This window comes from Pogona vitticeps, chromosome 6 (genome assembly GCF_051106095.1).
Source record: "Pogona vitticeps strain Pit_001003342236 chromosome 6, PviZW2.1, whole genome shotgun sequence".
NCBI classification, from domain to species: domain Eukaryota; kingdom Metazoa; phylum Chordata; class Lepidosauria; order Squamata; family Agamidae; genus Pogona; species Pogona vitticeps.
In genome coordinates this window covers 102206076-102230398 of record NC_135788.1, presented here as the reverse complement: position 1 = coordinate 102230398, position 24323 = coordinate 102206076, and the positions used below count along the sequence as shown (strand labels likewise).

Below are 24323 nucleotides of genomic sequence, written 5' to 3'. Positions count from 1 at the left end.
ACAAATACTAAAGAGTTTTTTTGCGGTATGTTAAAGATAAGCAACTGATCAACTTTAGACAAAAAGCTATAAATGGTTTTGATGTTAACTTGTTCAGTGAGAGAAATCCAGTCTGTCTTGGGCTTGAACAAGTGCTTGAACACCAGACCGGAGCAATGACCGGCGGGCAGGACAAGAGCGGCTTGCGGGCTGTATGTGGCCCTCGGGCTGCACTTTGCCCAGGTCTGCTCAAGGTAAGAGGGATGGCTTGTAGACAAAGGGCCTTTTAGGCAGCTGCCTCTAGACTATGGAATGCCCTCCCGACTGAGATTCGTCTGACGCCAACATTTTGGCACCAGGTCAAAACCTTCCTGTTCCAGAAGGCTTTTAATTGGAATAATGTCAACTGTGGGTCCTGATGGCAATTTTTAGAGTATATATTTTAATTGCATTTTAATTTTCTTATTTTTTTATTGTATTTTAATTGTTGTAAGACGCCCAGAGACCTTTGGGTAGTGTGGGCGGCATATAAGTTAACTAAAATAAAATAAATAAATAAATAATCAAAATTTGATTTTTGCGATTTAAATCGTGATTTAACTCAATTTAATTTGAATCAAATCCATCCTTCTGCACAGTGTGTAGAATAGACTGTCACCAAAGTAGGAGAACCCATGCTTTGCATGTAAAAAGCCCTAGATCCAATCTGTGGCAGGTCTAAGGAGGGGTGAATAAGAGCACTGTGCAAAACCCCAGAGAGCTGCTGCCAGGCTATATTGATAAAACCACTCCTGATTCACCAATCAGCTAGGTCTCTTTATTTGCTACCCACCCATTCGTTGCAAGCAAAAGGCAGCAACGCCAGAGAGGAGTGCCAGGGAGCAAAGAACTCAACAGCGTTCAGGGACTGTCTCTAGCCAGTTAATATTTATTGACGTGATTTCCTCAAATCAATCTGCAGGGACAAAGGGACAAGAAAAGAGGAATTGCTTTTCATTTATTGCCTTTTTGTCTTCCACATAAGAAGGCTCTTGGTGTTCTTTTAGATTGCTGTGCTTGTTGCTTCCAGAGCACTGGGTTTGACTCTACAAGCCAGCCATGGTGGCCCTGTGCACAATCGTGCTGGGGCTCCTGATGCTTCTGCCCCTCTTGGGGAGTATTTTCTTCCCCTACCTTTGGCAAGACCTGGTCTTCCTCTTCACCTTGATGCGTATAGGATATAAATGCCACCAATATGCCCAACATGACCCTCCTTTGACGTTACTGGATGTCTTCCTCAACAAAGTCCAGAAGTACCCAGAGAAACCTTTGATTCTCTTTGGAGAAGAAGTCTATACTTATCGAGAGATTGACCGGTGCAGCAGCCAGGTGGCTAGAGTGTTCCAGGACCCCGTAGGGCTGAAAGAAGGGGACACGGTGGCAGTCTTCCTGAAAAACACCCCAGCCTATGTGTGGGTCTGGATGGGCTTGTTAAAGATTGGCTGCGTCATGGCATGTATCAACTATAACATCCGATCCAAGTCTCTCTTACATGTGCTCAGCTCCTGTGAAGCCAAAGTGCTACTAACAACTCCAGGTAAGGACCACCTAGAAGTGGGAACAAGTTATACCCAACAAGGAATGTTGGGTATACATATTATTATATTACATAATAATATTATTCTTACATCTGAGAAATAAGAGGAATGTCGTTTGGCTGTCAGGAGAAATTCCAGTAAGATTGGGGTAGAACATGGACAAACTAATGGTACAAATAGGGAAGAACCCCTAAAATTTTGGCTATAAGCTCACAGTATAAATGGTAGTGAGTTGACAGTCAGGATGAAACTGGATACAGAAAGTATTTTGCTTGTTAATTACACTTAACAAGAACGCAAACATGCTAACCATAAGGAAAGCAGTTAGCATCTGTAAGGAAAGCAGTTAGCATTTGTAGAGCTGTAAGGTCTTGCTACACAATACAGACATTTGCTCAACAGTTGTTGTGGGTTTTTCGGGCTCTTTGGCTGTGTTCTGTTCTTCCTAACGTTTTGCCAGTCTCTGTTGCCGGCATCTTCAGAGGACAGCACTCTGAAGCCAAAGAGCCCAAAAAAGCCACAACAACCATTAGATCCTGGCCATGAAAGCCTTCGCGAATACAGTACATTTGCTCAACAATTTGTTCCAGTGTTCTCTTTGACACAGCCTCCTTATGGCAATTTGGGGATGCCCTGTGATCACTGTTTTGTGCTTTTAATTCCTGCATCTTTATGACCTCGTCAGACCTTCTTTCATGTATTTACTTGTACTTAACAGCTTCTTTTGATTTCTTACTAAATCCAACGTGTGTTTGAAAGGTGGTTATTTGGCAGGACTGACCAGGTGGTGCAGTTCTGAACAGCCTTTTCAAGTTCCCTGTTAGGCATGGGTCTGAACAGGAGTGCTCCCACCATCCTGGCAATATTCCCTTTATCTCATATGAAAATGATTTTTTTCATGTTTTCACTTTTTAAAAAAATATTTCCCAAACACATTGGCTTCTCTAGTGTCACTTAGTTTTACAGTACTTGCTTTCCCAGTTCCAGGCTATCCCTTTGTTTATTTTTCAAGATGACCTTAGCACTTGAAAAAGTAGTGGTGGTTGTTTTGTGCTTCCCCAACAGAGAGGGGGGGGGAGGGAGAGGGAGGGAGGGAGAGATACCCTGTTTTCCCCAAAATAAGACCTAACCTGAAAATAAGCCCTGGTATGATTTTTCACGATGCTCGTAATATAAGCCCTACCCCAAAAATAAGCCCCAATTAAGTGAAACTCCGCTCTCCGCCATTCTGCAGCAACCAGAAGATGATATGACTGTCTTTGAATAAATGCAGATTGTTGTACATAAAAAATAAAATAAAATAAAACATCCCCTGAAAATAAGCCCTAATGCCTTTTTGGAGCAAAAATTAATATAAGACCCTGGTAGAAAGAAAGGGAGGGAGAGAGACTGAGAATGAGAGAGGAGAAGTTAAGAGAAAGAAACAGTTCAGGAACAAAGTCCAGATTGTTTGCAGAGGCATGCAGCAATAGGAAAAGCAAAGCAAAACACCGGCAGATCATTGCAACTGCTCCTCCAAGGGCACCAAAGTAGTGAGCTGGTCTACTGCTAAACCAGGACATGGCTCTTGGTAACTTTTAGTAAATCCCATGAATTCCCAACTCCAAAGAAAGTGATAAACAGAAATGCAAATAACCCATCTGGAAGATGGGTAGGCAAGGGCTTTGTAACATCTATTGTGATGTTAGAAATGGATGTCCCCAAACTCCTTTTTCTCTCCAGTCATTGCCTACTTTTCTTGCAACTGCTGTAAACAACAGGTGAAGATAAGCAAGTGACAAGCAGGATAAATCAAAGCTTTCCAGACTGTTCTTTTCTTTAATAAATAAATAAATAAATTTAATTGTTGACAACACATTCTGTTCCTGCCCCTGCTGGCCTCCTGCATCTCCGCGCCTTGTTCCAGCTCCCTGCTCCTAGTCCTGTGACCTGGCTCCCAGCCTGGTGCCCCTGCCTCTACTTGGTCACGGCCAGCTGCACAGCGAGTGTCTTTGGACTCAATACCCTGCATGGCCGACAAGGTCCTGGTGCCCTTATCCATGGTGAGAGGCTGCCTGTGATATCTTAGACTGTGACAGTTTGCTGAGGCAAGCTCTGGGAGGGAGAACCACTCCTTAAATAGGCCTTCCCTCTAGGTTGCCCAGTGAGCCTCATGAGTGGCCCAGCAGCTGCTACACAGACCAGGGCCTTAGCCTGCAAACACCAGGCCATTCCTGGGTCAGGCTGGCCCTGAGCCTGCAGCTGCCAGGGTGGTGTGGGCCAGATCCTGACAAGAGCTTGCTAGTTTGGCTGAGTGCTAGCTCTAAATTAGGGGCTGCCATACCCACCTCCTCCGTGGCACTGGATCCATGCAGAAGCTGTATGCTCAGGCAGCTCCATTTCCCATCATCAAGATCCTCCCCAGCAGGTGGGCAGGGCTGATAGCTCTTTGCTAAGTGACAGGCAAGTCATCCAATACTTCGATCTATGGCCCCCCTGCTGCACCAAAGCTCTTCAATGGCCAATAACCAATAAAATTGTGGCCAATTGTTATTCCACAAAAGTTGGAGTGGTGTGCCAATTGCTTACCAAATATCTTCCATTCCTCCTGTCATACCTCTAGGATCACAATCAATTTGCCTTGAACGTAGTGTTACCAAAAAGCCCGTATGTTTACCCAAAACAGGACAGCTGCAATTTCATAATGGCCTGGCAGCTTAATTGCTCATTAGGGCTGAAAAGCAGTAGTAAGTTGCAACTAGAGTAGGTCCATTGGATCAATGGGTATTTGGTGAGTTAGCTCCCCTGTTAAGTGCCACTGATTTGATGGGCCTAGTCTAGTTGCAACTTAGCACTGGATTTCAGCCAAGAGATTCTGCAAAGCTATAAGGAAAATCTTCATAATAAGACTACAGTGGTGGAAAATTCCTCTTAAGCAAACCACATCAATTTTCACTGTAGAATTTGTGGACTGTCTTTGCAAACACTGTAAGAAGGACTATCTAGACCAAGATGGCATTTGGGCTTCGGCCCAGGCAATGAAGCTTAACTGAACCCATTTTTCCTCTTTCTTCAGAGTTTCAAGCTGCCATTGAAGATGTCCTACCTGCTCTAAAGAATGAAGGAATACGTGTTTTTTATCTCAGCAACGAGTCCCCAACTGAAGATGCAGAAGCCTTGCTGGGAAGGATTAAATCCAGCTCAGCTGAACCACTGCCTGCTTCCCTCAGAGCTAACGTCACACTTAAATCAACATGCCTGTATATTTTCACCTCTGGCACCACAGGTGAGGCAGAAGAATGGCAAGATGGTAGTCAAGATTATGCCCAGAAGGTACAATTAGGCCTGAAAATTTGCTCCCCTCTTTGTTTCTCCCTTGTTCACCCATGGGGACACTGGATGACATCCATTCAAGATGCGCCACCATGGCCCAGTGGTTCACCACATACACCACCCTAACATCTCCAGCTAAAAAGAAGAAACTCAGGACACAGGTGATAGGAAAGACCAGGTGATTTGAGTGCTAAAGTTTGCTTCTTGCTTCTGAGAGTCATTTAAGATTGTTAAAAAACTCCTATTCTCTTTATCTACCTACCTCAAGGCCTACCAAAACCTGCTGTCATCAGCCAAAGAAAGATATTATTATTATCCAATATTTTCCTCTTCTGCGGGATCCATGCCAAAGACATCTTTTATACCCCACTCCCACTGTACCATTCAGCTGCGCTTACTGGGCTTGCAGGATGCATAGACATGGGTACGTATAGAACTTCCATGACAGTTGGACACACATCCATTACTGGTGATTGACTGACAGGCAGAAATTACTTTACATCATTTATTTGATGATGGGATTAAGGCATGGAAGACATCTGAGCTTTATTCTAGCTAGACTGTTATCTTCTACAGTATTCCTTCCCCACGTGGCCATCTTCCATTACACTGCCCCGTAGAATGGATTCAAAGAGAGAGAAGAAGCACATGGAGACAATGGTCTTACAATTATTTACATATTCAGGCTCTGCTCCTGTTCCAGTTGGACTTTTTCAGTTCATGCAACAGTGCCAAAAAATAAAATAAAATTAAAAAAAAAATCCTAAGGGAATCACCAAAAATCCTCCGGAATGGAGCCTAAACCATTTGAGCATTGGTTGTTGTAGTTTTTTTGGGCTGTTTGGCCATGTTCTGGAGGTTTTTCTTCCTGACGTTTTGTCAGTCTCTGTGGCAGGCCCCTTCAGAGGACAGGAGCTAGAACTCCTGCGTTTTGGTGTAGTGGTATAGAAGGCAGAGTTCTGACTCCTGTCCTCTGAAGATGCCAGCCACAGAGACTGGTGAAACGGTAGGAAGAAAAACCTCCAGAACACGGCCAAAGAGCCCGAAAAACTTACAACCACCATTGGATCCCAGCCATAAAAGCTTTCAAGAATACATGTGAGCATTGTTTATTACAGTTTCATAATGGTATATTTTTGTTGTTGCTTGTAAGCTGCTTTTTGAAGGAATGATATCCTGACAGGTAAGACATAAGTACAGTGGTGCCTCGCTAGACAATTGCCTCGCGGGACGAAAAACCCGCAAGACGATTGGTTTTGCGATCACTATGGTGGCTCCCAAGACTTTTTTCCTATGGCCGTGCTTCGCAAGACTTTTTTTTTGACCAATGCTTCACAGGACTTTTTTTTTTGAGACCGATGCATAGGGAACCTCGTAAGACAGTTTTTTCACAAGACGATGATTTTCGTGGAATGAATTAAAATCGTCTTGTGATGCACCACTGTAATTGCAATAAGCCTTGTGGCCTAACAGTGCAATCCTAATTCAACGATGGACCTTCTATAGGGATTTAGGCATAGGGACAATCCTTTCTATTTATATGGGCAGAAATGCTCTGGTGCTAACAGAACGCTTTTCTGCTGACTGATCTCAAGTGATCTGCCTGCAGATGTCTGGTTGCAGAATTGAGCCAGCAGCTAAGATCTGCCAACAGACAAGCTGAAAGTTTGTGCACACCCTCAGTCCCTTCCCCGCAATGTCCCCCATCCTATCTTTTTCACACTTTGGGATTTTCTGGATCCTAATAATTGCTTCATTATGCCTGGGTGGTGTAGTTTTGATGCCAAAATATAATTATTAGTTAAATGTTTGAAATAAAAGCTCCAGATACAAGCATGCTAAACTTTCCAAACACTTGGTAGAGTCATGGAGAGAGCACTATCTTGATGTCTAACACACGGTGTTTAGAAAATGGCATCTTCCTTCACTTAGCCACCAACGACGCTTCTAACCGTGCCATTCCTAAACAACATTTTTATTTTCTCTCTCTCCTTTTCTAGGAACTACTTGTGTCTTGACCCCTAAGTTCTCTGTGACCACATACTGGGATGTCTGCCGACGGTACCGCATCTCTGTGATTCAGTATATAGGAGAAATTATGCGCTACCTATGTAATACACCAAAGGTATCTGATGAGAGAGGTTGAATATATTTGGATAAAGAATTAAAATAGATTGTTTGACTGTTTCTCTCACAGTTGAGTCCAACTAAGATAGATAAAAGATCTGGAAACTAATAGGGTCAATAAGATATTATATAGACATTGTCCCAGTTCAGAAATTATCATGAATGCACATGTTTCTCAACTTTTTTTCTCTTCTATCCATTCCTCTTCCATTCATATGGCCATACTGCTCCCCTTTTTCAATGTTATTTCACCTTCCAGGACATGCTTTTGTGGAAAAGGAAGATTATTGCCACACAAGCTTGCTGGCCACCCTGAATCTGGAGCTGCAGTCCACAGCTGGGCCCCAAACTTTGGGGGGGGGAGTAACTCCCAGCTGGAATTTTTGATGTTGTTTTTCATCGAAGGCCAAAGGCAGGCATCAATAGTGGATTCTGCTTTGGCATTAGATGCTTGGTAGTTGCTTGGGAGTGTTGTCCATGGATGTCAAGCCTGTATGTCAAGTAGAACAGGAGACCATAATATGGTATCCATTGGTGTAGAATCCTGTTTTGTCTATAGAGCCCCATAACTGTACTCAAGCTAGCTGACATTTCCGAACAATCCAGATAAGTAATCCTTCACAGAGTGCACTACAGTAGTCTCATAAGGATGTTATCAATAGTCTAATAAGGATGTTATCAATAGTCTAATAAGGATGTTATCAATAGTCTAATAAGGATGTTATCAGGGCAGAATAAATTTTCACAACCCTATTTGATTATCTAACAGCTACTAATCAAATGGATTTAGTTCAACCATGATTCTGTTGCCCACGTGTTCTTTGCAGAAGGACAATGACCGTGACCACTTTGTGCGAATGGCAATTGGCAATGGCATGAAAGTGGAGGTCTGGAAGGAGTTTCTGCACCGTTTTGGACCCATCCAAATCATTGAGATGTATGGATCTACAGAGGGGAATAATGGGTTCATTAACTACACTGGGAAAGTGGGCGCTGTGGGAAGGACCAACTTCATCTACAAGGTAATGAGGCTTGCACTGGATGTTTGCATGACATCTACACATTACTAAGGGCAGGGACATTAAGATTTTGAGTAGAAAGTAATAGCACATTTGTCTTCCAGTGAAGGGGTTGTCTCAGTATTCTGTGTTTGAACAGGCAGATTGCAAATGAAATCTAAACTACATACACTATGTGAGAAAAGTTTCTGTTAGGATGATCAGATACTTTTTATCACTTCAAGGCACACAGCTTGTATGTGTGGAATTACGTGTCATGTATAGTTAGACTCTAAAGATTCTTTATATGAGGGGTGAGGAACTTTTTTCAATCTGGTAACCAAATTGGTTCTAGGGAAATATGTTGAGAAGACTCAAAGCTTTGTACCTAAAATTTACTTGTTTTTTATATATATAAATTAATACGCACAAATATCATACAAAGCTGTGCCCTCTTCTTTGGCTTTTCATGAGTGGATTCTCTAGGTGTCAATTAACACTGAGCTTTCAACAACTTTGAGATGAAAATCACGAAGTGATTTATTACAGACTTTGTTGGTGAAGAGCTATTACTAGCATGTTCCACTCTAAGCTTTCTTTCTCTTGATGTTCCATACTATGCATATTGTCACAGTGACAGCATAGTAAGGTGTGGCAGCTAGATCACACAACTTAAAGCAGGGGAAGCCAGGTTCAATTTTCTGGTAAACTTTGCCATCCTATATGTAAATTCTTTTGAATTTGCATTCTTCCCCTGTAAAATTATTTCCATGGATATAAGCACCTAAACCATGAGACTTGCAAATAAAGCCCATGTTTACCTTACAGTGACCAATCACAAAGCAAAGCCCACTGGGAGACAAGAAATGGTGTTCATTGAAAGTATGAGCTTTGACACTTCAGAAGAAGTCAGTTGAATCATATAACTGTATCATACGTACGGCATGACCTTAGAAGGCTTCCACAGTGAACTTTAAACATTTCTGTTCAGCACAACCTATCTCACAGTGTCACTGTAAGGATAAAATGAGGATAAAAGAAGCCACTTTCAGTCATTAAAGTTTTGCTATAATTCCTAGATAAGAATGATAAACTCTACATTCCTTTCCCTTAAAATTCATTCTGGCCTATCTAATACTACAGCTGTCTTGAGCTTTTAACAGCTTTGAGATGAAAATCACACAATGCTTTATTACAGACCTAGTTGATGAAGAGTTTGTTACTTTGGTCTTGTGGGCTCACATGTCCACTTCCCTTCTGTTCTACTTCAGAAAATGACACAGTTTGAGCTTATTCAGTATGACATTGAGAAGGATGAGCCTGTGAGGAACAAGAAAGGACTTTGCATTCCAGTGTCAACAGGTAAGGGAGGGAAATACGCATTCACACATGGACTATGGGTGGGTTTGTATTGTCAGAGCATTGCCATACAGGCACATAATTACTCCCAGACACAGAAATTGCTTGTATATTTCCATGCAAAATGCTGGAGCTTATTCTCTCTTCAAAGATGATAGCAGAAACATGAAAAGAGAATGTGTGAGACCTCATTTTTTTACCATGTCATGATTCATGTTAAATGTAAACAAGTTTTCATTCCCACCAGTGTATCCGTAAGGTTTGCCTCTGTCACATATTTTGCCTATCTTTATCCTCTCCTCTTCTAGCAGCAGATCTATAGAGGCAAACATTATGTAAGGAAAGGAACGAGGTTAGGATTTAGTAGAAAATTCTTATCATTCTTATCAAGTTCATAAGATTCATTTAGTGAAGCCAAAACACACTAGGTTATAATAGCTGAACATGACCTGAAATTGTTCCCAACAGGACGATTGAGAACACGTGTATTTTTGCAGGAATCTTATGGGTATATATTGGGTAGTGCCCATTATGAGCTCTGGTGTAATTTTGGAATGAGTTCCTATAGCACTTGTATATTATAACTTACGTAAGTCAACTAGCGTATTTTTCCATGTATAAGACACCCCCATGTATAAGACGCCCTCCATTTTTCTAGTCCAAAATTAAGAAAACTAACTGGGGCTTAGCAAATGCAGGGGGAAAGGGATCAAAGCACTGCAGCGCCGCTTTGATCCCTGCTTTCCCCTCCACTTGTTTTTTTTCCTCCTCTGCTTACTTCCGTGTATAAGAAGACGCTCAATTTTTAGTCTGAAGATTTTAGACAAAAGTGTAGTCTTATACACCATAAAGAGAGCTGACCGCCGAAGAATTAATGCTTTTGAACTGTGGTGCTGGAGGAGGCTCTTGAGAGTCCCCTGGACTGCAAGGAGAACAAACCTATCAATTCTAAAGAAAATCAACCCTGAGTGCTCACTGGAAGGACAGATCCTGAAGCTGAGGCTCCAATACTTTGGCCATCTCATGAGAAGACTCCTTGGAAAAGACCTTGATGTTGGGAAAGTATGAAGGCAAGAGGAGAAGGGGACGACAGAGGACGAGATGGCTAGACAGTGTCTGCGAAGCTACCAGAATGAATTTGACCCAACTCCGGGAGGCGGTGGAAGATAGGAGAGCCTGGCGTGCTCTGGTCCATGGGGTCACGAAGAGTTGGGCACGACTAAACGAACGAATAGTCTTATACACAGAAAAATATGGTATATATTTGTAGATATAGCTTATCTACACAAAGATATAGTTCTTGTCCAAAAAAATCCAGAGGTTTCCTATTGTGCTCTCAAAACCTGGTAGGGATTATTAATAGTACAGTTAGTAGCCAGATGTAATACCTACTAAAAGACTGACAGAGTGATTCCTTATTAACATTGCCTGACTCCTGCTTGAACCACTGGAGGCAACAGCCTTTATCTTGGTTCAGTTGGAGGATGGATGCCCACTGATTCCATCTGTTCCTCTTTCACTTCTCAGGTGAGGCTGGTTTAACGGTGATCAAGATTACTGAGAGTTCCCCTTTTGAAGGCTACATGGGTGACCGGCAGAAGACTGAGAAGAAGATTCTCCGGGATGTCCTAAAGAAAGGGGACTCCTACTTCAATACGGGTGACCTTCTCATGCAAGACCATGAAGGCTTTTTATATTTCCATGATCGGGTGGGAGACACTTTCCGGTATGGTGGATCTGCTGCTTTTCTTTTTGTGCTTGAGTGTGATGGCCACTGTATGTAAAGTTGCTGGCAACGCCTTACCTTAAGACTTCTAGAGATTTGTTTGTATTCCACCCTAGATATGAGTGTAAGCTATAAATATTGTTAAGAAGTCAACACAATAAGTATTGTTAGTTTTGTGCTAGCTATGGCAATGCTTATGCACACCTGCATGTCAGCTTGCCCTTTGTGGTCAATTGGGGTGACTTTCTTAAAAGTAATTCTCCATTTAGGACTGTACATGTACAAACGTTGAATGTGAGCCATGCCCTGGAAAGCTAAGTTGGGAAAGTAGCTAAAACAAGAGACAGAGTATGAATCAGGAAAACCACAAAGAACCTTGTCTCACTGTGAAGACTAGCAAGTTCTATTAGGAACTGTTGTTGTTTGCAAACCAGTTGAACACCAATAACAAAACGGAATCCAGCTGTGCATACAGTATTGCCATAGCTAGTATGCGCCGCTTCTTTAGAAGTATAGAGTAGAATTTCTCTCTCAGATTAGTGTCGGTATCCTTGAAAAGAGAACTTCAAAGATGGATTCCAACGGGAAAGAAACAACTAAAAAAGAGAGAGTCCATCAAGAGGTTCAGCTGAATCTCAGCTTCAGTAAAGACAGAGGTTTTGTATCTCATTAGATATATTACTCAGTGCATCTCTGCAGGTTTGCTATATTGCTACACTACTGTGTGTAGCAAAAATGCCTTTTCCTTTGGAAAGATGAGTCAAAACGGGATGTTGCAGGCTGCAGCTAGAAACTGGCAATCTTATGTCTCATGTTTTTGCTGCAACAGATTGCCTCCCTCCGTGGAAACCTCTATAAATCGGGAGAGCTCACCTCTCTGGTTTCTGTTTCCCGTGAATTTAGGATGAACCTCTGCCTTGTCATGCCCTAACTGAGGCCTGCACCCATCCAAAAAGCCAATATTGCATAACAACTGTAGAGTTGGATGGTAGAAGGAAGATCCAGGTTTCAGTTTGCATTGAACCATGAAAGAAACTGAGATATAAACGTGAAAGGGTGGTGGTGGTGGTATTATTATGAACTCTCTTATCTACCAAATCCAAGAATGGTGACAACTCTTCTCTCATTGCAGCTGGAAAGGAGAAAATGTGGCAACGACTGAGGTCGAGACGATCCTGGCAACTCTTGATTTCATTTGGGAAGTAAATGTATATGGTGTACCAGTGCCCGGTAAGTCTGAAAGCCCATTTAAAAACAAAGCATATTTTTTTTTGGTGATGCTGCAGTTAACATCTACAGGTCCAACACCACGATTCACCACCACCGAAAGACAGGTGGTATGTGGTCCACCCTGTCTTTGAAGCTGAAAGTGGTGGGGTTTCGCCTGTAACATGTTAACTCTTATGTATAATCATCCTGTCTTGCTTCCACCTAGGGCATGAAGGAAAGATTGGGATGGCTGCAGTACGGCTGAAGGAGGGGTTCCTCTTTGATGGAAAGAAACTATATGTACATGCAAAAGAGTATCTGCCAAACTATGCCATACCTCGGTTCGTTCGTATGCGGGTGAGAATCTCCTCTGTTGCTTTAGAGTTTCTCAGTAACCTCAGTGAAGGCAATGGTGGATATTTAGGGCTTTAGGATCAAAAGCCCAGGGCTTTCTGACTAGGAGGGATAAGACCTCATCAGCCACCACCCTCAGCCTTCCCTGTTCCTTCTGAGCTTAGCTGCAGTTGTCAGAATAGCTGGGAGATAAATGGATTTTCTTTCCAATCATATATTGCTACATTGGATGGTAGAAGGAAGATCCAGGTTTTAGTTTGCACTGAGCCATGAAAGAAGCTGAGATATAAATGTAAGAGTGTTGTAACACAAAACATCTGAGGGTGATTTTGTCTTGATTGAAATGAGGAATCAGTAGTCATTAGCTTTGCAAAATATCGCCTCCTCACTTGTCAATATGGCTCAAACTAGCTCCCTATGTTTTTGCAATACAGTGGGGTCTTGACTTAAGAACGGCTTGAGTTAAGAACATTTTGACTTAAGAACCACTCTCATAGGAAAATACTGACTTGACTTACATACTTAGATTTGAGTTAAGAACTGAAAAAAACCCACGTGGGAGGCAGGGAAAGTGCAAAATTTGAACTTTCAGTTAACTGTTGGCCAGGGAAAAGGGTGCCTGTCTGCTTCCTCACTCCTCCCAGCGTTTAGAGAGTGGATTGGGAGACAGTCTTCCGACTGCCTGGTACTGTACTGCCTGGACTGTATTTTCCCTGCCTTCCCTGAACCTTTCTTGACCTAAGAAAAAAAGAAACAAAATATCCCCCTCTAGTGGTCAAAGGTGGAATAGCAGCTTCCCATTAGTTTCTATGGACGGAAAAGAGCAGATACGGATCAAATGGTTTTCAATGCATTCCTATGGGAAATGCAGATTTGACTTGAGATCATTTTGACTTGAGAACCGCCTTCCAATATGGATTAAGTTCTCAAGTCAAGACCCCACTGTACTCTGGATGGGTCTAGCTATGGGGAGCTTTTATGATGCACATCTACACTTCCAAATTTATTACTGCACCACTGCTTGGGAGGCCAGTGTAACCAGATGTGCAGGAGGACACCAGATTCTTCCCCAGCCCCAGCCTGTAGTCTATGCGTGCACCATAATCAGGCCAATCATCACAGTATTGTACATCCCTCTTGACCTGCCTCAGTTCTTATATGGCAGAAGAAATTGAGTTCCTCTCTTGCTTTCCATGCAGGATGTCCTGGAAATCACAGGAACCTTCAAACAGATCAAAGGTCAACTGGTGCAGGAAGGATTCGACCCTGCTGTCATCAATGACCCCCTCTATTTTCTAGATGAGTCAGAAAAATCTTACGTGCCCATGACTCTGCAGATCTTCAACTCCATTGCAGAGGATAAGCTGAAACTGTGAAAGGGGCTACCAAGGATATCATTCAACCCTTTTACAGCCTCCTCTAATTTTTCTTAAAGTAGAATAATTCAGACAGGGGCGAGTTAGTGAGAAAAAGCACAAACCACATGTTGTTGTTTAGTAGTTTAGTCGTATCTGACTCTTCGTGACCCCATGGACCAGAGTACAATTTTTGAGATCCATATGCTATTGTAGTTATTATTTTATTATATTGTTAGATATTTTGTTTATTATGTTCTGGTTTATATAATTTACTTCAACTAAGCCACCAGGTGGCCATCCTTGGTCTCCTTTCAGGTTTTTGATTTTGTTTGTTTGTGGTATTATATACACATTCTTTTATTATTTTAGTTTGTATGTTTGATTATATAAACTGCTAAAAGGAGTATGTTACTAAGTCGGGTGGCCTAGAAGCTCAATAAACAAATAAAATAAATAAATTCCAGATATGAGGTCATTCATCACAACTGAACATTCACGGTTCAGACAATTCCTCCAAAATAACTGATTGTTGCTTAGCTAGATATTTCACCAAAACTACACTGCCTCCGTTTATTTTCTTTCTACATATATTCATTTTCAGTAAGTGGCAGAAAATACACTTCAAAGAGATAATGAGCACTGTGCCTTATTTATTTATTTGATTTATATTCTATCTTTGTTTCTGTGTTGTGCCCAAGCTGGTTATTGTCAAGAAACTGGAATGTAAGACATGTGAACTCTGAACAAGGTCTTCTCTAAAATGCGCACCTGCATGCCCGCGACTCTACCCAACTTCCGCATAGCCTTCCTCTTCCTCCATGCACTGACAGTGATCAATTTCATCCCTTTGGTTCCAGTCACAATGGAACCCCACATGTGTGGCAGAATTGGGCATGCGCGAGGGGGGCAAAGAGGGAGCTTGACTCTGAATGTTTATTCATTTGACTTGTGATTGTGAGAGTTTGATATTAGCCAAATGACAAAGGGTGAGAAACCCATTTAAAAAGCGGTGGGGTGGGGGCGAGTTGCCTCAGAGGATAACTTCCGAGGATTCTTTGAAATGTCGACCTCAGTTTCTTGACCTCAAATCAGATGGGGTAAACAATAAGGAGAAAAGACCATTCAGGAGAATGATTAATCATCTGCCTTTAGGCTATAAACATTCAGCCCTAAGGTGTACAGTAGTTAGAATAGCAAAAAACTTGTTATTTTCTGTGTGTAATTTCCTTGTCAAACTCCAATGCCTGTTTATTTTTGTGTGTTATTTTCACGTGAGTTTGTATTTGATCCTGTACTCATTTTTGTTTAACTCTTTATATTTTCTTCTTTACTAATAAACTTCAACTCCTTCCTTGCCTTGGAATAATTTTGGGGGTACTGAAGACATACATAGGCTCCGAATCCAGATCCTTAGCTCTTGGGTACCTACTGAGCATTTTTTGAGTATTTTGTGGGCAGATTTTTAGTCTAATAGTTTGGAAGTTTCCTAATTGGATCTGGCGGGGTGGGGGTGGCAGCAAAATTAAAAGCAAGTCACCTTTGACAGTCCAGCAGGTACTCCCCTCTAACAATCTTCTTGGGTTATACTGCAGCCCAAGGAAAAGATGGTGAGGACCAAGGAGACCACTGGATAAGGACTCCAAAGGATCCAGTCTTGTGACAGTTCCTTAATCACAGTCTTGTGAAATATGGGGAGCAATAGAGTATGTCCACTTCAATTATGGTAATAATGTCTAATTGTGATAATATATGTGCATATTATTTTAAATCAGCATATGCAAACTTAATGCAAAGATGTCCTCTGTTTTGATGTTCCTGGTACCTCATGTCCTCCTCTTTGGCAATGGAATTGGCCATTGTAACAACAAACCTTTTTATTATTAAGTCAGTGTTTCCCACCCCCCAAGAGGTTGTGGGAACAAGTCACATATTATTGCTACATGCTGGAGTAGGGCAACTGATCATCTTTTGTATCACCTTCCAGATCTCTTTGTTTCTCAAACTATAAATAATAGGGTTGAAGAGTGGGACAAAGAGAGCGTAGATCACAGCTATGATCCTGTCATAATGGACCGATGTCATCCAACTCAGGCGCATGTACATGAAACTAATGGTGCCAAAAAAAATGAGAACCACAGTAAGGTGTGAGGCACAGGTGGAAAAAGCCTTCTGACGGCCTTCTGAGTTCTGGATATTGAGAATAACTTTCAATATTTTTGTGTATGAAAGAAGGATAAGAAAAACAGGGATCATGATGACAACAGTATGGAGGGAGAAATCTACCACAATGTTGGGTGTTATGTCCGTACAGGCCAGGCTGATGACTGGAGGGAAATCACAGAATATGTGATTTATATGTTTGGACTGACAGAAGGGCAACCAGGCAGTCAAGATGATTTCTGATAAAGGGCAGGCAAAGCCACAAAGGCAGCACACCAGCACAAGTTGGCAGCAAAGTTTGGTTGTCATGATAGTTGCATAATTTAACGGTTTGCAGATGGCTAAGTATCGGTCATAAGCCATTGCTGTAAGCAAACATGCCTCTGAGATGCCCAGGCTGTGGAAGAAATAGATCTGCAGAAGGCAGCCACTGAAGGAGATGGACTTTTTGCTTCTCAGAAGGTCTACCAGGATCCTAGGCATGGTGACCGTTGTGTAGGACACCTCCAAGACCGCCAATACAGCAATTAAGAAATACATAGGAATGTGAAGATGTGGGGTGGTGTAGATGATGAAGAAGATGGTGGCATTGGCTGTCAGGATGAGCAGGTAGATCACAAGTAAAAAGATAAAGAAGAGTACAGCATAGTCCTCCACGGCAAGAAATCCAACCAGCTCAAATTCAGTTACTAATGTGTCATTGGTAGATTCCACCTGCATTCTGGAAAAGCTAATCTAGAAAAGAAAAAGAAAGAGAAGAGGGGGAAGATTTTTGGAGTGGGGACATAAACGTAGATCTATGAAGATGACAAACTCTAGAAGGACATAGATTTCATGTGCCTATCAAAATTTTATAGTATTGGTAATATTTTGAGGGTTATTGTTACATAATCACTTATGATTTAGGGACCAGACCAAAGTTCTTAATGATAGCTCTGACAACTTCATTAAGTTAGCATTACAGATGAATGTTCTCTCCCACTGCTCTCCATAGTAGTTACTGTTATGGTAGCCTATATCTGTGAGGATTCTCAGTCATCTAGGTGAGGTTATCTGAAAGTTGAGTCATGGCAACATATTTAAACAACAACAATAAAACCCTCTTTACCTTCCTGGCATTTGAAATACAACTAAAAATATTTTTTTTGATGCAACAAGCGCATTCTGCTCCCAACATTGTCTCAGCACCCAAAATATATCACAAGACAAGACAATAAGGCTACATTTCCCCTGCACCATTTTATAAGGTTACACACCTTACAAATATATAAGCCACATTTTCTATGATTTCCCTCCAGTAATCAGCCTGGCCTGTACAGGCATGTGTTTCAAGCAAATAGTTATTTGTAACTTGTTACTTCTAAACTCTGAGCATAACATCCCTCACAGGTTTGTGGTCAGAATAAAAAGTGTATGGCTATGAGAGAAGGGGGGGGTTAAACAGGACAAATAAAAGCATCGGCTAACCAAAGGTAAAAAGACTTACAGTCATATTGGCACCCTTGCAATTCTGTCAGAAAATGCAACCCTTCTCTCAGATAAGCATTGCAGTTGCAAATATTTTGGTACTCATTGCATTGGAACAACAACGACGACGACGACGACGACGACAACAACAACAACAACAACAACAACAAAAAACTAGAGAAGAAAAGTCAAATCTGATACAATCCCACACAGAAACCCAAAAATGCACTGGCCAAAATTATTGGCACGCTGTCTAAATTGTAAGAAATAATTGCTTTTCAAGCATGTGATGCTCCTTTAATTTGTATTTAGACTCACATGTCGCAAATAAGAGGTGTGGGCAATATAGTAATCACACTTGCAACCAGTTAAGATGGAGAAAAGCTGACTCAACCTTTGTGTTGGTGTGATACTCAGCATGGATAAAAGAATGAAGTATAAAGAGTTGTCTGTGGATTTGAGAGAAAATTTGTGGAAAAACATCGATTGTCTCAAGACTACATCTCCAGAGATCTTAAATTTCCTATGTCCACTGTGCGCAATATCATCAAGAGGTTTACAGCCCATGGCACTGTAGCTAACCTCCCTGGACGTGGACAGAAGAGCAAAATTACTGAAAGATTGCAATGAAGGGTTGTTCAAACGGCGGATACAGAACCCAGATTAACTTCCCAACAAATTCAAGCTGATCTGCAGACACAGGGTACAACAGTGTCAGCTCGCACTATCCGTTGCCATCTGAATGGATGGCAGGAGACCCAGGAGGACACCACTGCTGACCCAAAGGCATAAAAAAGCAAGACTGGAGTATTCCAAAATGTATGTGACAAAACCACAATCCTTCTGGGAGAACATACTGTGGACAGATGAGACAAAAGTAGAGCTTTTTGGTCAAGGACATCATGACACTGTTTACAGAAAAAGAAATGAGGGATTCAAAGAAAAGAACACAGTCCCGGCAGTCAAACATGGTGGAGGTTCAAAGATGTTTTGGGGCTTCTTTGCTGCTTCTGGCACTGGTTGCCTTGACTGTGTGAACGGTATCATGAAATCTGATGATTACCAAATAATTTTGGGGTGCAACATAGTGGCCAGTGTCAGAAAGCTGCATCTCCACGAGAGGTCATGGGCTTTCCAGTAGAACAATGACCCGAAACACACTTCAGAAAGCACTCAGAAATGGTTACAAACAAAGTTCTGGGGATTTCTGAAATGGCTACCAATGAGTCCAGATCTGAATCCCATAGGACACCCACGGAGAGATCTCAAAACAGTAGTTGGGAGAAGGCATCCTTCAAATCTGAAGACCTTGGAGCAGTTTGCAAAAGAAGAGTAGTCCAAAATTCCAGTAGAGAAACTCATTCATGGTTACAGGAAATTGATTTCTGTTATTTTTTCCAAAGGGGGTGCTACCAAATATTAAGTTAAGGGTGCCAATAATTTTGGCCAGTGCATTCTTGGATTGCTATGTGGGATTGTATCAGATGTGACTTTTCTTCTCTGTCTTTTTGTGTTGTTCCAACACAAACCAAAGAAATGAACAAGTGAGTACCAAAACATTTGCAACTGCAACAATTTGCTAAGAGAAGGGTTGCATTTTCTGACAGAATTGCAAGGGTGCCAATATTTTTGGCCATGACTGTATTTGATAACATTTCCAAAATTAAAAAAAAAAAAACAGCTATAGAAAAAAACAAGGCACCCGGTATGACTTCATGCTATTTGTGAAAAATGAATAGTGATGAAGTAAGCAGTGACTATGATGGGACAGGCTATTTTTTTAACAGGCAGAAGCCCATCCTGAAAGCATGTAGATGATGCAAAGGTTGATAAACTAGAATTTACAAGATTTTAATTAACAGGTATCATGAGGTGGACACTGATCTGAAGATACCTCACGCTTCCAGGCAACTGTTCTACCTGTGCAACACCTCACATAAAATCAGATTGTACATTTAATTAAATACAATTTGTGTGATGATTCCTTTTTTACAGTCAAGTGACCATACACCACCAGCATCCGTCCACAGATTTAGATGAGAACTATTGTATAAAGGTGGATACACATTACCCCTGCCCTGCAGAAAGTCTTTGTTTCAATACTGCCCTCCTCCCAGCATATGGGAATTTAATTTGGTGAGGAGAATACACTTAAAAAACAAAACTTGTCCTCCTCCAGCATTTGCTACAGGTCTCCACAAGGCACAATTAAAAATCAACGACATACAAATATAAAAGCACACATCTTTAAGCAGGTAGAATATTACAATAGGAAGGGAGGGAGGGAAGGTATAAAGCTGGACAAAAAAAATCTTGTTCTTTGAGCAAACTATAGCTCTCTTCTGCAATGCCCACACCTTTTGATGCCGGGGCAGAAAACCCCATTCATGCCTCCTGCCCCAATAATATCTTTAAAAAAATCTTAACAATTTGCTGCTTTTCACAAGACAGAAAACTAGCTGCCTGAAGTGGCTGCCTGCCTCCTGCTGCAAAATGCTATGGGTTGCCTTGCTGATACAGTGAAAGAAAGAAAGAAAGAAAGAAAGAAAGAAAGAAAGAAAGAAAGAAAGAAAGAAAGAAAGAAAAGAAAAGAAAAGAAAAGAAAAGAAAAGAAAAGAAAAACCTTGAGTAACACTTCTCTCTTTCTCCTTTTCCCTCTTACACATGCTCACACACAAACAGATCTTAATATAATACATCTTTTTTAAAATAGATAAAGGTATGTGATACCTGAGTTCATCATCTGCAGAAGACAGGTTTAGTTCATTTAGGAGGGATAAATAAAACTCTTTCCCAAGGCCCTCTAAGGGACTGTAATTATTCTCAAGACTGTTGATTATTCTTTCACCTCAGAAAGAAAGGGTCAAAGTAATAAAACAAAACACAATGAGCCCTGATACTATTGGGAGGAAATTGTTAACCTTAACGCTTTCAAATCTCATATTTAAACAGCTCTATGGAGCTTCTCCAGAAGGCACACACAAGACTTACTTTTTAAGTGATGGCTAGAGAAGGGCACAAACCAGAAAAATGACTAATCGAGGTGGCTCGTGGTTCATGGCACCATGAACCACCCCTAAACCCAGAGAAAATGAACTGGTTCGTAATTTGTTTTTTCAGGTTTGTGCCTAGGGGGAGGGGAACCTAACAACCCTTCCCCCTTCCCCATCACCTCTCTACCTGCTCCTTCTGCATCATCATCCTCTTCCTCCTCCGCCACCGCCATCTTCAGTGACAGAAGCCTACCATCCCTCCTGGGAGCCAGGCCTGCTGTCTCTGTGCATGCGCTGGCCTGGAACTGATCAAACCACTCCTTCTCTATCTCACTTAACTTGAAAGCCGTATTAGGGTTGCTATAAGTCGGTTCTCACTTGACAGCACTGAACAACACCCCCCCCCAAGGTAAAGCAGGGCTTTGACATTGATCAAGTTAGCCTTCGGTTGCACCATTAATCTGTTGGGGCACAGGAGGGGTGGAGGAGGAGCCAGCAGGCCAGATAGAATAGCAAGGTGGGCCGGATGTGGCCCACGGGCCATAGTTTGAGGACCCCTGAGCTAGAGACTGCCTGCTCACTATCTTCCTCCCCAGCATGGTGAGAAACCTTCCATTTCAAATCAACTTGCTTCCAAGATACAGTATTTTCAATTACAACTACCATTATCCTTAAGTATAAGGCCTGTTGGTGAGGTCTGACATAGTTCACGCTTCTGAAGAATCTTTGCTGGTGGAAACTGAACTAAAATGTAATACAGTAACTATATTTGAAATTGCATCTATACATACACATTAATATAATTATTTCTTTATTTCTTTTATGCACTGTCCCATTCGTGCACAGCACTATTCTGGGTGGCGTACATATAAAAACAACAAATATCATAAAACAATAACCTAAGATTTTTTAAAAAATCCAAAATAACAACCAGCAGACATTAGATCGGCATTGAATTCAGATGGCACAGTGTATCCAAGCCTCACCGCAGCGCTGAATCAATTCAAGAGGGGCTGCCTTCGAAGACCTCTCAAAAGAGAACATCTTTAGCAGTCTCTTAAAACTAGGGAGGGAAGGAGCCAGGTGTAGCTCAGCCAGGAGGCGATTCCAAAGATATGGTGCCACTGCCAAGAAGGCCCTGCTTCTTGTTGAAGATTTTCTGTCAAGTACATGTCCTCTGTTTTGGAGAGGTTTCCTTTTCTGGCTCTTGGGAGCTACAAACTTTGGTGAATTTTCCCCTTCCCAAGCACAAGTCCCTTTTGAGTCTCATGTTGTGAATCAACGGTGCTGAGTTCTTGCAAATATGTTTTCATAAAAAGCAGTGATAAAAAATAACAAAAAATATCTATTGTACTGCATTGCCAAATTACAATCAGAAAAGTTCTAATTTATTCTCGTAAAAGTGAGGAAGAATATTTGTACTGAAAGGTCATGTACAATCAAAACACTGATATTTTCATTAGTATATTCATCAGTATTTCATATTTCATATTAGATACAAGTAACTTACATCATTATTATTATTCTAATCTCCAGCGAGGAGTTAGTGTCCTTCTTTCATCTACTCCTTTAAAAGCAACCACCAAATTTTAGTCCTTGCACTTTCGGAAGGATTCTAGCTTTGGACAGAATTGACTTGCCCTGCTCTGTGTGTGCAAAGTTCTGCTGCATATGTGGTGGGGAAAACATATCCAAGACTAATGGTTGTTCTGGGTTTTTCGGGCTCTTTGGCCATGTTCTGAAGGTTAATCTGGTTGTTATGAGTATCTGAGCAGGCCAGCTTAAGCATGGCCTGCACTTCACATGAAAAGTGATTGATAATATTATGCCCACAGAAGGAGACTTGTGAGGTGATAGAAGGCAGCAAAATGAGGAACAGAGAACTGCCCCATGAAAAAGTAGCCATGACAATGCAAACCTTCTTGTTCATGATAAGCGTATACCTTAACGGGTTACAAACAGCCACCCAACGGTCTTAGGACATCATTGCTAGAAGAAGACACTCAGTCACACCCAGGAAGAGGGAAATATACATTTGGGCAGAACACCGTGAGTAGGAAATTGTAGGCTTGGCAGTCAGGCAGTCAGGCAGTGAGCCAGCATTTGAGGAATGCTGCTGGTAGTGTAGCAGATGTCAAGGAAGGACAAGTTGCTGAGGAAAAAATACATGGAGGTGTGCAGCTGGGAATCCACCATGACAAGGAGGACGAGAAGACCATTGCCGAGAACAGTGATGAGGTAAACGAGGAGGAAGAGACCAAAAATGGCAATCTTCATGCGAGGGTTGCTAGAAAGGCCCAGTAGGATGAATTCTGTTGGGGTGGTTTCATTCTCTTTTCTTCCCATCTTCTTTCCCCTCAAGGTTTATCACTGTAAAACAGGAAATAGATGGAATGGAAATAGTACTGACTGATCTGGTTGGTTGGTTGGTTCTTTGAGTTATCTCAGTCTTTCCCAACCTTGTCCATTTCAGGCATATTGGACTGCGCCTCCAGTTTTGTCTGGCCATGAAACAATGGTGATAGGCATTTTTCAGTCTGGCTGAGGATGATGGGAGTTGTAGTCTGAAAGACACCTAGGTTGGAAATATTGCTTTGTGCCATGGTGTATCTCTTACCTCATCACAGAAGCTTCTAAATGACTACACAATAGAGTACTAATTTTTTTTTTTTTAAAGGCAGGGTGATAAGTCAGAGATGTTAAAAATTAGTTAAGCTCACAGATAAAACACAAAGCAAGAAGCTGGGAAATGCTACTGGAAGGGTGGAAGGAGAGGATAGAAATACAATGAAAAGCTGAAGGGTAAGAAAATGTGAAATGAGAATTTTCTATCAATCAGAAAGGCAGGTGAAAAGGGAAGGGAAACACTAACCCCAGCAGTATATGTATGTAACATAATATGTCCAGGAAGCTGTATGCTCATTATCATCATCATATTGGAACTGCAGAACAAGATCATCAAGTCCAGTTCCTGTCAACGAGGCACAGTGGAGAATTGAACTCCCAACCTCTGGCTCCACAGCCAGAGACCTAAACTATCTGGTGATTGCTTGAAAGTGTTCTTGTGTGTGCAGAAAATACATCTTTAAGCAAGTAACTTCAAGTGCAAGACCAGAGCAAAAGACAAATGTTTGTTTCTGAGGAAAACTATTGGTTGAAACAAACAGAGTAGTTTTCACATAGTAATTGGCTGTTTCCCAAAAAGAGTTTGAGGTTGGCCTCCTCTATTGTTTCATCCTCTTTTTTCCTAAGAACTCAAAAATATAAATGAATCAAGCAGCGTCTAACAGCACTCAGCTAATTTTTATCTCCTCAGTCTCATCCAGGTTTTCATCCTCTATCTATCTCTAAAGCTAGAACAAACAAAATTCCCAGTGACTCACAGCTTCTCCGGGTTGGATTTCAGTTATTGTTGCTTCTCAGGTATAGAATAGATATGTCTGTATCATACTAGGGTTGTTCAATGCAATTTGTACTTCTTAGTACAAATATTAGATGATCAAAACAATCTGTAAATCCTTCTCATTTCTGACCAATACGTGTTTGCAATTGAACAATTCCACCTCAGATGTTTATATCTTCACATTATTATGATTTTGCCCTGCCATTTCTAAAGGACCTCAATAATCCTGTGAAATTGGGTAAGTTAAGTAATAGAAAATTCTCACATTTTCCTTCACTAACTGTTAAATCCTCCCATTTTC

The 24323-nt window shown here is 41.5% G+C and overlaps 2 protein-coding genes across 7 annotated transcripts in view; one reads left to right on the top strand and one right to left on the bottom strand.

Moving 5' to 3' along the window:
* Nucleotides 1–826: 826 nt before the first annotated feature.
* LOC110091313 (long-chain fatty acid transport protein 2) lies at nucleotides 827–14179 on the top strand. The gene is made up of 10 exons (XM_020815385.3): nucleotides 827–1555; nucleotides 4612–4821; nucleotides 5137–5292; nucleotides 6869–6993; nucleotides 7823–8017; nucleotides 9265–9355; nucleotides 10880–11078; nucleotides 12211–12308; nucleotides 12514–12644; nucleotides 13841–14179. Exons 1-10 carry the CDS (start codon nucleotides 1078–1080, stop codon nucleotides 14015–14017), a joined length of 1860 nt encoding a protein of 619 aa, XP_020671044.3. The 5' UTR covers nucleotides 827–1077; the 3' UTR covers nucleotides 14018–14179.
* A 175-nt stretch (nucleotides 14180–14354) lies between these two features.
* LOC110086936 (olfactory receptor 6N2) overlaps nucleotides 14355–24323 on the bottom strand; it is a 30823-nt gene continuing 20854 nt past the window's right edge. For 4 of the 6 annotated variants that reach the window (XM_078378018.1, XM_078378016.1, XM_078378017.1 and 1 more), the window contains one exon: nucleotides 14355–22989. In XM_078378018.1, the coding sequence (XP_078234144.1) occupies nucleotides 15923–16879 (957 nt within the window). In that variant the 5' untranslated portion in view covers nucleotides 16880–22989 and the 3' untranslated portion in view covers nucleotides 14355–15922. The remainder of the gene's footprint in view (nucleotides 22990–24323) is intronic. The other 2 variants (XM_078378022.1, XM_078378023.1) reach the window with 1 other exon arrangement.

What these genes read in the sequence shown, in the direction of transcription:
- LOC110091313 (XM_020815385.3), top strand. Translation starts at nt 1,078, where the DNA reads ATGGTGGCCCTGTGCACAATCGTGCTGGGGCTCCTGATGCTTCTGCCC. An exon ending in TTGCATTCCAGTGTCAACAG is followed by an intron (nt 9,356 to 10,879) that starts GTAAGGGAGGGA and finishes TTCACTTCTCAG; the next exon opens with GTGAGGCTGGTTTAACGGTG. An exon ending in CGGGTGGGAGACACTTTCCG is followed by an intron (nt 11,079 to 12,210) that starts GTATGGTGGATC and finishes CTCTCATTGCAG; the next exon opens with CTGGAAAGGAGAAAATGTGG.